The sequence below is a fragment of the Lissotriton helveticus genome, chromosome 1_1, assembly GCF_964261635.1.
Source record: "Lissotriton helveticus chromosome 1_1, aLisHel1.1, whole genome shotgun sequence".
NCBI lineage: Eukaryota > Metazoa > Chordata > Amphibia > Caudata > Salamandridae > Lissotriton > Lissotriton helveticus.
The window spans coordinates 364,107,850-364,121,145 of NC_136057.1; the positions used below are offsets into that span (position 1 = coordinate 364,107,850).

A 13,296-nucleotide genomic window follows, 5' to 3' on the forward strand; every position below is an offset into this window, starting at 1 on the left:
ATTGGGGCTAGTATGCATCAGTACCTGGAATCCCATTTTTCCGGTGGTTGTTATGTACGCTTGCCAAACCGTAGCCAGATGTTTACAACTCATCCATCCACCAGACGTTAATGGGGCCATCAATATACTCACCAGAGTGGCATGCAGATTCCTTCTCTGGGGGATGTGGAAGCTGCGTCCACAATTGTAGGTTCAGCTTCATGAGTAATTTAAGATAACTTTCAGTGCTACTGTGCATCCCCAAACTCTCCAGTCAAGATTTTTACAGATTGTAGCATACTTCCCAACTTCCTATGTGACATTTTATCTTGAGTTAATAGACAAAAGCACCAGTACCAGACCCTCTGTGTAGTTGTTGACGGAAAGTGCCTTTTCATTGAAACACCAATGTGCATTCAGATCCAAACTTACGCACATCGTCCTTCCAACTCCCTCAATCAACCTACATTTGAGCTTTCAAACAGAAAACAACACAGGAGTCCAGGTGAGACCCATACAACTCTTATATTGGCATCAATGTAAAGAAAACAATGATACATTGCTTTTGAAAATTATCAAGAAATGTAAAAAAATGCATCTTGTCCCTTTTTTTGTTGGTCTGTTTGTCTGGGGGAGGAAGGAAAACTTACAGGGTATCAAGGCGGATACAGGAGAGCAGGAAAGATACTGTCCTATACACGATGATGAGAAGGATCCCAGCTGAAGAGTGGATTCTTTTCAGCTGACAGTTGTGGGGGAGGAAACAGATTGGATACTTGAAACAGCAGCATCTTGAGGCCCAGAATGGAAGAAGTTGAAGAAAAGTGAGCATTGATGGCTCTCTATTTCAGGAAATGCCAGCTCCTGAATCCAAATGCCCGCCTCATCACAAACATTAGCCACCCAAGAATGGAAAATAAAACACATACGAGAAATACTCTGCGGTCTGTACTGGAGCCGCGACCACATTTTAAACAACTAACCATGTCAGTAAGGTGGCCCATTGAGCTGTAAAGAAGGTAGATTCAAAGGATAAAACAAGAAGCCCATTTTCTTTCTGGGCATGTATAAACGAAAAACTTCTTGCTTAGTCTCTTAGAGTTTCTACCCACCATGCAGTGACTGTACCGGACACCCACTCCAATAAAAGGGAAGCAATATTAATCCACTCAGATTGTGGGAATGGCATAATTACCCAATTCTTAGTCCCCCTTTGCTGTAACATTTTGGTGAGGATTCTTTGTAATGGATTCCCAATTGAAGACTAGGTTCCCCTCACAGCTGGCATCAGCAAACTCTGTCGATCAGTGGATTGTTGCTTTTCCCCTTTGTGTACCTCCAATAGGGATACCTCAGAAAAGCAGCAAAAACAACTACTGATTGGTTCTCGATCCTACAACATTTCTCTCTTACACTATTAAGGAAGAAATATGCTAATCAATTAATTTGAATGGTAAGAATTCAATGAAACAGGTGTGAGGATCTACTTGTCATGCAGTCATCTCTGCTAATTTGTAGGGGGTTGTAGTGTGATTTTAATTAATTGGAACAACTAACAGTTGCCAATGAACGGTTATAAAGCAACTGCTAATCAGTAAGCTATCATAATGTGGTGTTTTATTGTAAGTGAGTAATTCTATACTTTGATCATTCAGGTGGACAGATGTCACCCATAACTAACACCAGGAAGGAATTTCTTGGTTGAAATATGCTTTAAGTGAGGAATAGGTCTTGTTCTCAACAGATGGACTAGACTACCTCTAGTGTAACAGAGGAGTACAGCTAAGAGAAGTAGATCTAGGTAAAACAAAGGCAAACGTTTAGTCTAGGAGAGAATTGACTTGGTTTCCACAAGCATGGGGAGGAGTAGTGAGAGAAGGATTAGGCAAACTGAGGGAGAGTGATTGGGTTAACTCATGAGAGGAATTGGGATTTGGTAAGTGTGAAGAAAGGATTGGGCAGGTTTAGAGAAAGCGTTTTATTTTGCTTAGGAGTAGAATCAGGACTGCCCAAGAAGATGCCCTCGCCATTTCCTGAGGAAACACATTTTATAAAATGTTAATAAGTGATCAGTCTATTTCAAGTGTGTGTGCATTTGTGTGTATAATGGAATTAAATGTTCTCTTTAAATTCTTTAGATATTTTTGACATTACACAATTTGGGTCAATAATTTGGAGTGGGCGGGACAGCCTAATCATCCACACCCAGGGACATTAAAGCACATTTGACTACCCCTAATGCACATCCTCTTTCCATCCACTGATTACAAATGGCATGCACCAGTGTGAGAGACCATGGCAGCCCCTTGATCAAGCATTTCAACCGATGTGTGCAGACTCCAATGTGGAGTAGCTAAACACCCATCCGTATTGGTTGTTAAGCCATCGTCTGGTGTTCCTCATTTGAGTGTTCATCAGTGTAACCAACATGGTAAACATCCAGTGTGAGTGTCTGGAAACTGTCATAGTGATTGATAAAGTCATCACCTAGTGTGACTGAATAGGATGCTCAACCTCAGCACAAGTAATGAATAAGTCCTCTTGTGTGAGTTACAGGGACACACCTGCTGTGTGTAATTGGGAAATTATGCATAGTGATGGCTTATGGGGAAGATGGTGCAATCACACAGACCCCAATCCTGAAGTAAGCCCAAAAAAGGTTACTATAGAAGGGAACTTCTTTACATAAAGTATTTATCAAGGAAAGTTTTCCAATCATATTACATCCTTAACAAATGAGTGTGAGGAGGGTCCATAGTTAGGGTGTCACTTGGGACCCAAGGCCCCCTCACTGTGCCTTTGATCACTCAGTGATTACATTATTAGTTACATTTCCGTATTAGTGGTGTTGACATCCTTTAGAATTTGCATGCTTCTGATAGAAATTTGTTTCAGTTGCATCAGGATAGTCCAACACTTATTAACTGTTGACGTAATTTTGAGTGTAATATTAACTCTAATTTAAATTTCGATTTGAACATCCTCCATGTGGTTATTGTGGATTTCTGACATAGACATTCCTTTTTGTAAGCTGTTTATCCAACCTGCTACTGTGAGCTATAAGTACAATTTCCATTGTAAATGATTTAAGCTCCTACCCACTCGCACAAAAATAAATTAGAATCTCTTCTAGCGTGAATGGTAAGGATATAAAAGTTTTAGGAGTAGATGATATGTAGGAGCAAACCAAAACGACCTAGTGCTACATTGTTGAGCTGCGTTCCTATTAGGGCTTTATAATCTGACTAAATTATATATGCCAGGAATAGGGGTACTTTACAATCAGTTTCCACAGTAATAACAATTAAAATCAATCCTTAATACAGTCTAAGAAAAACATCCTCTATTCCAAAAATTAGGCCAACCATCACAGCAAGTTCATTTGTTTAAATCAGGGGATTTCTTTTGCAATAAAATGTGAGCAGCTTTGCCCCTTTGCCTTATTACTACTAACTTGAATAACTTTTCTGTCACAACTGATATGGCTATCTCTGTAGTTAACACTTTGGAACATCTTGCTGTACAAAGAGTGGGTGATCAGGACATGCACACCTTCCAGGCCTTCTATAACAACTACTTCCCTAGGGATTCAATCATACACCTCCACATAGTTTTGCTGATGCCAGTTGATCTTCTAAAAAGTAGAAGGGTGGATAGACAAACGAGCCAGACAGCACCACCCACGTGAGAAGAAAAAGATCAACAGAAACTAACCAAAATGAAAGAGGTGCAAAGACTGCGTACAAAGGCAGGCATGAATTCAGTAAGCAAAATACTAATGAATTCATCATGCAATTTCAAGGGAAATGAACACAAGATATGCAAAATCAGTCATGGGAATACCTGTCAGTGGACTGTAGAATAGTTACAACAATGTGAATATTTTTTTCATTGTACAAAAAAAATCATTTACTTCCATTTTCCCTGACCACATGTAGAAAAAGCACTTAAAAGTCCAAAAGGTAAAGCTTGGCACACTCTGAATACTAAAGGAGTTACATGCAGCAAAATATACAAGAAGTGATTCTGGGAACAAACTTAAACTCAATTCATATACTCGCTTGGCACAACTGCAATTCAATTTTAAAAAAATAGTTCAAAAATACTGAAACTGACCTGAATTCAAGTATTACGGTTTCTTCAACAGAAACATTATCAATGCAAGTAAAACATCACATGGAATATATCAAAGGGAAAATGTATTTCTGCTGGATTTTTTTCTCGAATTTCTCGTTTTTTTCTATACAAGTGAAATGCCTACACAACTCACAATCATATATATTTTTCAAAAATTAAAATTATTGCATTGCTTTTGCATATCTTGTGGAACAGAAAATGCAAAGAGTAACCGATTCATTTTTTCCCAAGCAGAGACATTGTTTTTTTTCCAAATGCCATCTTTTTTTTTTGCATCCCAATGGCCCCAGATTCAGAAGATTTCCTGCAGGTTTAAAAAGTAGGAAGAAGAGGACTGCACGTGCACAGAAAAAAAACAGACCAGCACGCACCCAGGCAGACTCACCCAACTACTCACATGCCCACAGATCAACATATTACTACAAAATGCCAACCACTCACTCCAATGTGCAAGACTATAACGAGTGCATTGCCTACTATCTTTAAATTAGTTTTCTTTTTTCTTTAAAAAGAACTGTTTCTATTAAATAAAAAATAACAATTTCTCTGGTGCAGAAATCTATCTCTTCTGTCAGGCCACATTCCCTTTTTGTTATACAGAATTTCAATGGCAAACTGCTTTCTGTAAATGATACGGTGAGAACCAAAATAGATTTTCACATTTGCAGTATGAAATATAAAGAATGTGGTGCAAAAACCCCTTCCGCTTTTCACGCCACACCTGTCCCCTCACCTTCAATGACTGCAAATCCCCCCGCAGCACAGTTAAAAAAATAACCTGACCAAACTGAAGCATGCTTTCAAGAAAATATCTTAACCACTGCAACCAAGAGATATCTGCGGAGACCCCTCTTCCCACCATTGAAATGTGTGGACAAGCCAGGCACCTTGAAGGCAAAGTTGACTGCCGGAGCTTTATCTGCTTGGTAGAACTCCGCTTGCCTGAGCTGGGTAGGCAGTGGTGAGGCTGGCCAACACTTTATTTCGAGGGGCGGAGTGAGAGAGGCTCAGATCATCGTACCCGTGTAGTGAATGGGTTGACAAGGGCAAGCTTTGCCCGGAAACATTCAGATCAAACCTATGGATCCAAACCAAGCCCTTGAGCTCCACCTTACTGGCTAGGGTGGAAAGTCTCAGCATTTTTTAACAGCAGGGACTCGCTGGATCGCTACTTGCCTTTCCTGTACTCTAAGGCAGTACGTTATTCACGGTCGTGTTTTCTGAACGAGATTCTGTAATCCACGGCAGAAGAAGTCCAACATTCCTTATCAAAGTATTGAGGGCCTTGGCTCTAGGGAGACATGTGAGGCTCTTACAGAACATGTGCAAAATGATTCATTTCCCTCTTTTTTTGAACAAGCAAAGGTGAAAAATGCAGGGTCCTTTCTGTCCGGGCCATCCACCAAGATGAGCTTCTCCTTCGCACTGCTTTAGCCGCAGTTGTTCCTTGTGCAGGGGCTGGAAGGACAGGGAGCTGAGCTCCCTCTGGCCTCCGGCATCCACGGGCACATGCTTGGGTTGAACTGACTCCTGGAAAGCTTTTGTGTAACCACCCAACGCTGCTGCTCATCCCAACGCAAAAGAATGAAGAACGCTGTTCCGGTTACTCCAGGTCACGAGAACAGTGAGGCACTTCTGAAACAAACCCATTAGGAACATTGAAACAGAAAAAACACATCATTGCTTCAGCCATGGCAACTACAAGTTGCTGACATAATTCCTACTGTCCTGGAGATGCTCCTCCGTCTCTGTACAATCTATGGTCTGCTCATCCGTCTCAACCTCTATACTGTCCTCCCCTTGGTCCCTGCAATTCACAAAAGGCAACAGGTTGCCATTGGGGCTCTGCTTGCTGTTGCCATTGAGGATGTTATCTGCTGCATTCTCCATCTCTTCTATCGTCATGTCGCAGGCATCCGCAAGTTCTTGGGTAGTGACCTCTATGAACTTTGGGTCTTGGGCAAACTGCACGAGTCCTTCTGAAATCAAGACCTTCAGTCGGCAGGAGGCAAGGAATTGAAAGAGATAGAACAAGAAAGAAAAGGCATCAATTAGTACAATTCCAAGATAAGCACAAGTCTGAAGATCACATTCTGTCCCCTTCCTTATCGCCTCATTAACACCATTCTAAGATAGAAGGAAAAGCCATTGTGGCTTATAGGCAGGCTGCACGCTCGTCTAGTTCATTCCATAATGCCGTACATAATTATGTCTTGATCAATGTTTAGTAATACCCCTTTTTCATCAAGAACATCGGGCACATGTGTAAAACGTCAACACACCTGAAAGTTTTTTGTTTTTTTACCTGCGATTTTGATCCCAAGTGGGGGCCTGTCAACCGTTTGGAGAAAGGTCCCATACCTTTAATTGTGTTTAACAGCATTACAAGGTAACTCATATGTCAACGTGGTGGCAGCCTTACCAATAGGCTTTCTTAACTTTTATCATTTCTTCAGCAGCACTATACTAGTATACATTCCCTAGATCATGTCTGGTGCGCTGGCTTGGTGAATGAATGTGTGTTTGCGGAGTGGCAACTGGAATACTTTGACGTTCATAGTGTCCCAGACAAACAGCTACAGGTGGAGCTCCCTTGTTCTTCACGACCCACTTTGCTGATGATGGGTGGGGATTTTCAGAGCACAAAATTTGAGTGGGCCACTGTGGCCCCCTTTAACTCTCTTCTCAGATCTTTGTTTCCGGGGTAGGGTGGAAATAGTGAGCTAAAAGAAACCAATTGTGCCTAGTGTATGTTTCCTAGAAGAATGTCCTTCCTTATCCCACGTTCCCTGGGTCACTATGAGTCAAGTCAATGGATTGTACCTTTATGCCATGTTGAGATTTTATCTATCTTAACTTTTCTTAAAAGGTGCTAGCTCAGGAAAGGCCATCTCAAGTATGTGTGGTTGTGAGTTCACCAGGAAATATACATATTTTACCACACTGTCAACTGGCCATTCAGATTCATCCAAAAGGTTTACTTTGCCAGGTTGAAATGGTTGTTCAAAACTGCACACACAGGCTTGTTTAAAGGGCTACTTAAATGGTGGCACAATCAGTGCTGCAGACCCACTAGGTGCATTTAATTTAAAGGCCCTGGGCACATGTGGTGCCACTTTATTCGAGACTGTTAAGTAAATTAAATATGGCAATTGGGTATAATGCATGTTTTAAGGGGAGAGCAAAAGCACTTTGGCACTGGTTAGCAGTGGTAAAGTGCACAGAGGCATAAAGCCAACAAAAACGAATTCAGCAAAGAGTGGAGAGTAAAGGCAAAACATATGGGGGTGATCCTGCAGAGAGGGCCACGTCCAAAACCTGCACAGTGCTGCCCACACTAATCAGCAATGCCTGCAGGTGTTACCTCCCATGAAAGAACTTCACAGGGGTACTGCGACATTGCACTGAGGATGAGAGGCAAGAGAATGCATCTGTCTGAAGGACTGAAATGCTTTCTTGACAGACAGTTCAACTACAAGTGCTACGCAAATAGTCTCACTGAAATCCCCATCGAAGATCCAAGGGCCAATGCACTTTACCACTAAAGACTGTCCTGCAGATTATCGTGGGCACGGTTTCCCATTAATTCCATTGCTAAATGCCTGCTCTTCAATATGCAGATTATTTTCCATTTTCTGTGTGTTAAGTACTATAGCCTTATAGCCCGCCGTAGAGGGCTATACCGGCTATTAAAGGCCCTCTCCAGCGTTAAAGGCCCCGAGCCGAAGGCGAGGGCCTTTAACAAGGGAGAGGGACTTTAATAGCGGTATAGCCCATCTACGAAGGGCTATAAGGCTATTAGAACATTCTGTCACTAGAGGACAGAATGTTCTAGCAAAAAAAACAAAGCCTTTTGGGAGCGTGAGGGGATTGGAATCCCCTCAGGTTCCCTTAAGCCTTTGTTCACAGCCAGAGCTGTGAACAAAGAAACATTGGAATGTTGGAGCTCCAGGATTATACCGGCCATTATAAGCCCAGAGCACTCCATTGTTTTCAATGGAGCTCCCGACATTCCAATGTTCTAATTTTCTTTTAAAAACCATACTAATGACAGGATAGTGTTTTACTGACTGTTATTTGATGCCTGTTAAATGCTCTACCATCACACCACTTCCCTGGGAAAACCTTGGATTGCTCAATCTCAATTCCATGAGAGTTAACTGCTGAATGGGCATACTTGGTGTTCATTTTGATTTCAATAAGCCCTGGGACATCAGTGCTACATGGCTCTAAATCACACGCTCAGAGCCCACTAACCGGTGATTGATCGGGGACCCCTGGAAAAGCCATAAATGCTCCACAAGTTTTTCAAACATAACTGCTATTCATAGCAAACTGTCAAAATACAGAGAATATGTACAGCTTAGTGTAATGATGGATGATGTTAGAATCAATAATACAACATATAAGAGTAAATTATGTGTTTACAATGAATATTGTAGAGGTGTGTACATGGAAAGGGGGACATGCCAGTGCATCGTGTATGCTAACATGCCATTGTGGCAAGAAGTACATTCATTTTTAGCCTGGCTTATGTGGGGTGTTACCCTGAAAACCGGTCCCACAATGCTTGTTGGGTTAAATATTTTTAGTCAATGATTGAACAGCTGTGTACGTACCCACTCAATTTATGCCGAACTTCACTTGTCACGCATTCGAGATCCAATGGGAGCTCCAAACCCACTGTCAGCATCACATAAACAATATTACAAGAAGATCCGGGGGGAATGGAACAAGAAGGGGAAAAGAGACACTTGATATCTTCACACTCTCTGGTTGCACAGGTAGCTTCATCTGAACTACAGAAGTGTTGATATTTAAAGACACCAGAAGACTTTTAGTATGGTGGTGATATTGACTCTGGCTCCTAACCTCTCCTTGAATGTCTCATTTGCCTATAACACTCTCTGCATTTCCCATCCCTGTTCTGGAATCAAAATCAATATTTCTTCAAACCCTCAATAAGGGTTAAAGTTGACAAGGTGACACTGAAATATTATTTAAAAGTGCAAAATACAAGTTTGTAATCATGATGGGAGACTCCTTGTAAAACAAAGCAAAGTGAAAATACAAGTTCATATCTTAATGATAGGCTTCTACAAAGATAAATTAGTAAAAGTCAGTATCCTTAGATGGGTGTGGTGCAAGAATACGTCCCTGATTGCACAACGTTGTTTGTTGAACGTCTAACCACTACTGACAGTCTGCATCAACAATGTATGACCATTAACTAACAGGGAAACTGTTCCACAAGGAATTTAAACTCCAGGCATTCCAGATGGCCGGCTCATGAGAGTCCTGTGCCTCAATGGAACATGTAGTCTTTCTCAGCTTTACTCGGGTGTTTATCATACAGTGTACTCTGAGAGGCAAGGCCTCTGACCATGTGGCACTCTACACACCTATCCATCATCTTCTTGTTCTGAAGACAACCACATCCAGGAGACTCAGAGTAATGCGTCACATGGGAACAACTATTTAAAATATGGGCCAGCCCTCTAAACTTAGTACCAAGACATTATAATGACAAAGGTTCATATATAGACCAAATTTTCAGTCCGGAGAGCTAACTGTTTGCCGGAAAGTATCTTACTCCGCAACGGAATTTGGTGACCATACCTGTATATATGGGACATGATGTGGATATGAAATACAGGAGAAATGCACTCTATCCTGAAAACAAGAAGTGATAAGCCCTGAAGAAGTTCGTAGAGAATGAAACGTGTTGGCTTTGGCTATAAATTATGAACTATGTTTGGAAAATGTTCATCAATAAAGGACGATTCATAAATGAAAAATGTGAATCATTGTGAACTTCTTTAAAGATCTAATTACATAATTGAATGTGACATATTTCACATCCATTATATTTAGACTATATATGACACTTTCTCAGTATAAGGTCTGGGTATTAAGTTTAGAGTGCTGGACCATATTTTTAGTAGGAAATGTAATGGCTGCCCTCCTTAGCCGATGGTCCATGTGAATTGAAATATATAACTTGGATGACTGTGGCAGGAGTGGTGTTGATTCGTAAACCTCCGCCATTAGTTTGTAAATCTTTCATAATGCATCACATGGTATTGGTATTGGTATATTAGATTTCTATAGCGCCTTATCACCCAGGGGTCTCTAAGCGCTTTGCAGAGAGTGAGCACCATGCTAGAGGGAAGAGAGTTAGGCAGTACCCCAAGCCTCCTGAAACAACACTGTTTTTAGCTTTTTTCTGAAAGATAAAAGATTTGTTTCTTTGCGCAGGCTCTCTGGCAGTTTGTTCCATGCTCTGGGGATTGTATGTGTCCAGGGCCAGTGTGGAGAGGTATGCATGTCCCACACAGCATCCTGACAATTTACATCACTTTAGCCATATACTATGTGTAGTGCTTGCATCTCATGCAGGGGAAGATTTACAAGAAATTAACGCAGCGCGGTGCCGCAAGTCTTTTTGCTGCGCCGCGCTGTTTTAGTGCCGCCTTAACACTCGCCAGTACCTGCGATCGCGCACACCATTGAACAGCACACCGTTGCTGCCCACAGATTCTTGCCATCGTGCAAACTTGAGGTAAGCAAAATCGTACCGTGTGCGCCGGCCAACACTGCCTCCCGTAATTTAACACCATCTCGTTTATCCCCAGTGGCTCACTCGCATGTTTATTTCCCCGCAGCGTGCCCTCTACCTAACATGGTACGGCACACCACCAGCCTTAACTGTGGCCCCACAAGCCACCAAAAGAGAGCGGCGGCCGCCCTCTCCCCCCTGCTTCGCCGCGTCTGACCTCGCCACTTCCCAGGCAGGTAACTTCATCACTGTTGCTACAACAAGAACTTAAGGTATGCACCCCCATGCACAGTATCACTATGCCCCACTACCATTCACAGTCACGACCTTAACGACCCCGCTTTTCATTCCCCCTTTCAGCGGCTGCTATCCTTTTTCCGCTTTATTATCCGTCCAAATTGACTCCCTGGAACTCCTGCCGATTGGTAAGCACGCTTTTCCGTCTTCTCAAGAACATAATCTGCGGCACCATCCCACGCCCACTGGGCATTCACATCGTCGCGATTTTTATACCTTTCACTAGGCACGTAGGGCCCGATTCACAGAATGAATTTAAGACTAAATCCTAATCTTACTACTATTTGGTATTCACAGAATGCACTTACTACTATCGGGATTCACAGAGTGAACTTACTACTTTCGGTATTCACAGAATAGATTTAAGACTACTAACTCTAAGTCCGAACTCGGGCCGTAAATTCCGGCCCGAAGGCGGAGCTTCCGGCTTGGGGGCGGAGCTTGCGGCCTGGAGGCGGAGCTTGCGGCTTGGAGTCAGAGCTTCCGGCCCGGAGTCGGAGCTTGCGGCCCAGAGGTGGAGATTTCAGCATGGCAAAAATCCCCACCTCCGAGCTGGAAGCTCCGCCTCCAAGCCGCAAGCTTCGCCTCCAAGCCGCAAGCTCCGCCTCGGCACCGTACTCCCGCCACACGCCCAGCCCTATGCCGCCACTAGTCACAATTAGCACCGCATGGTTAATTTTCTAACCAAATACACTCCTCATTCTCGCTTCCCCACGGATGTCTGAATTACTACTAGGTGTAATTATGCCATCAACTCGCTGCCTTACTGTAACCTTTTAAAATGTCTCTCACTGTTTCTTATAGGCCAATTTCTTTTGTCTCCCTGTTTTTATCCTGACAGGCACTAAATGTTCTGAACCAGGCAAATGTTATGTTCTAGTCCTGATGATGATCCCTTTTAACTTGAGCAAGGGATCGAAACGTCGACATTTCTAAATAGGGCCACAAATGTCCAGTGTGTCTAACTATTATGGTATCTATTTTTGGTCAAACTTGCTGCTATTTAAAACTGAATGCAGATGGCCAAAGCTCACAGTCCTTGCCTGTATTTGTTTCTTGGTTCTACTGTTTGTATTGTTACCCCATTTCCCCCACACTTCCCGGTCCTTTTAGGGTACAGGCTTGTGCCCCACTATTTTTGTTGTTCTAAGTATTTCTGACTTTAATTTCCTTATCTGTATGAATAAAACTCCATGTCCGGCTGGACATTGGATTGTTACAGTAACCCAACGTGGGCTATACTCTAATTATTGTGTGTACATCCATTATTCGCTTAGGACCTTTGTTCTCTGAAATAGTATTGTAACCCGTGGTCCTCAGCCAATTGTTCGGGTCCCCCTTGTTTATTTAAAAATAGCGCTGTTAGTTTTGAAGCACTGGGATGCGATATATTTACAACAATATGTCGCAACTCTGTGCTCCCCCCTGCGCTGGCGCACAAACTGCTGCCATGCGCCAGTGCAGGCACCCTTGCACCATTGTGCAAGGATGCCTGCGTCGTGGGGAGATTGTTTTTGTGCAGGAAGCAAACAATTGAGGTGATTTCCTGTTTCAATGCGGGCTGTAGAATGCAGCACGCATTGAAAGAGGAAAAAAAGGAGGAGAAATTAAAACATTTTTTTCTCGTTGCATCTTCCTACGCCACCCGTAGCTTTCTGACACATTTCCAGATTAACGATTCTTCATAAATCTGGAAATGCATCAGTGGACATGGGTATTGCGTGGGAACACCCACAGCAATACCCATGTCACACCCCTAACACCCAAAGTATTGCGTGAAAAGGGGTGATATTTACAAGCACAGGTAAAGTCACACAGGGTGGCTTTACCTGTGCTTGTAAATATCACTGAACAGGTTGCGCCGCCAGTGTGTCACGCGATGTGACGCACCGGCGGTGCAAGGGGCTTGTAAATCTGCCCCAAAGTGATCAATGATGTGGAGACACACGGAACTCAACTCAGAGGCTTCAGAGGTCAGATTTTTCAAGCTTATCAAAAGTAAATCATATTACAGTCACATCAAGGGGATGAGGGCAGCTTGTGAATCTATAAAGTATACCAATAATGCTTGAGTAACTTTTCTTTCTCTAGAATTGGATGTATAGTAGATTCACATGGTTGAATAGGGACTAACAAAACATTATCAGAGAAAATAAAAATGTTGGTCTCTGCTTGCCCCTTTGTACTTTCTAGATTGTGCTCCAAGGCCGTAGTTCCTGGCAAATGAATGTGGTCTTCCTAGCGGCTCCTATGTAGATATTTCTTAAGTTTAATTCAGTAGAGCTATTATCCTGAGGCTGCCCTATTTGAGGGCAATGTGAGAA

The 13,296-nt window shown here is 42.6% G+C and overlaps 1 protein-coding gene across 6 annotated transcripts in view; it reads right to left on the reverse strand.

Annotated features, from left to right (window-relative positions):
- Positions 1 to 485: 485 nt before the first annotated feature.
- CACNA1C (calcium voltage-gated channel subunit alpha1 C) overlaps positions 486 to 13,296 on the reverse strand; it is a 2,299,705-nt gene continuing 2,286,894 nt past the window's right edge. For all 6 annotated transcript variants that reach the window (XM_078673661.1, XM_078673663.1, XM_078673662.1 and 3 more), the window contains one exon: positions 486 to 6,108. In XM_078673661.1, coding sequence (XP_078529787.1) covers positions 5,815 to 6,108 — 294 coding nt within the window. In that variant the 3' untranslated portion in view covers positions 486 to 5,814. The remainder of the gene's footprint in view (positions 6,109 to 13,296) is intronic.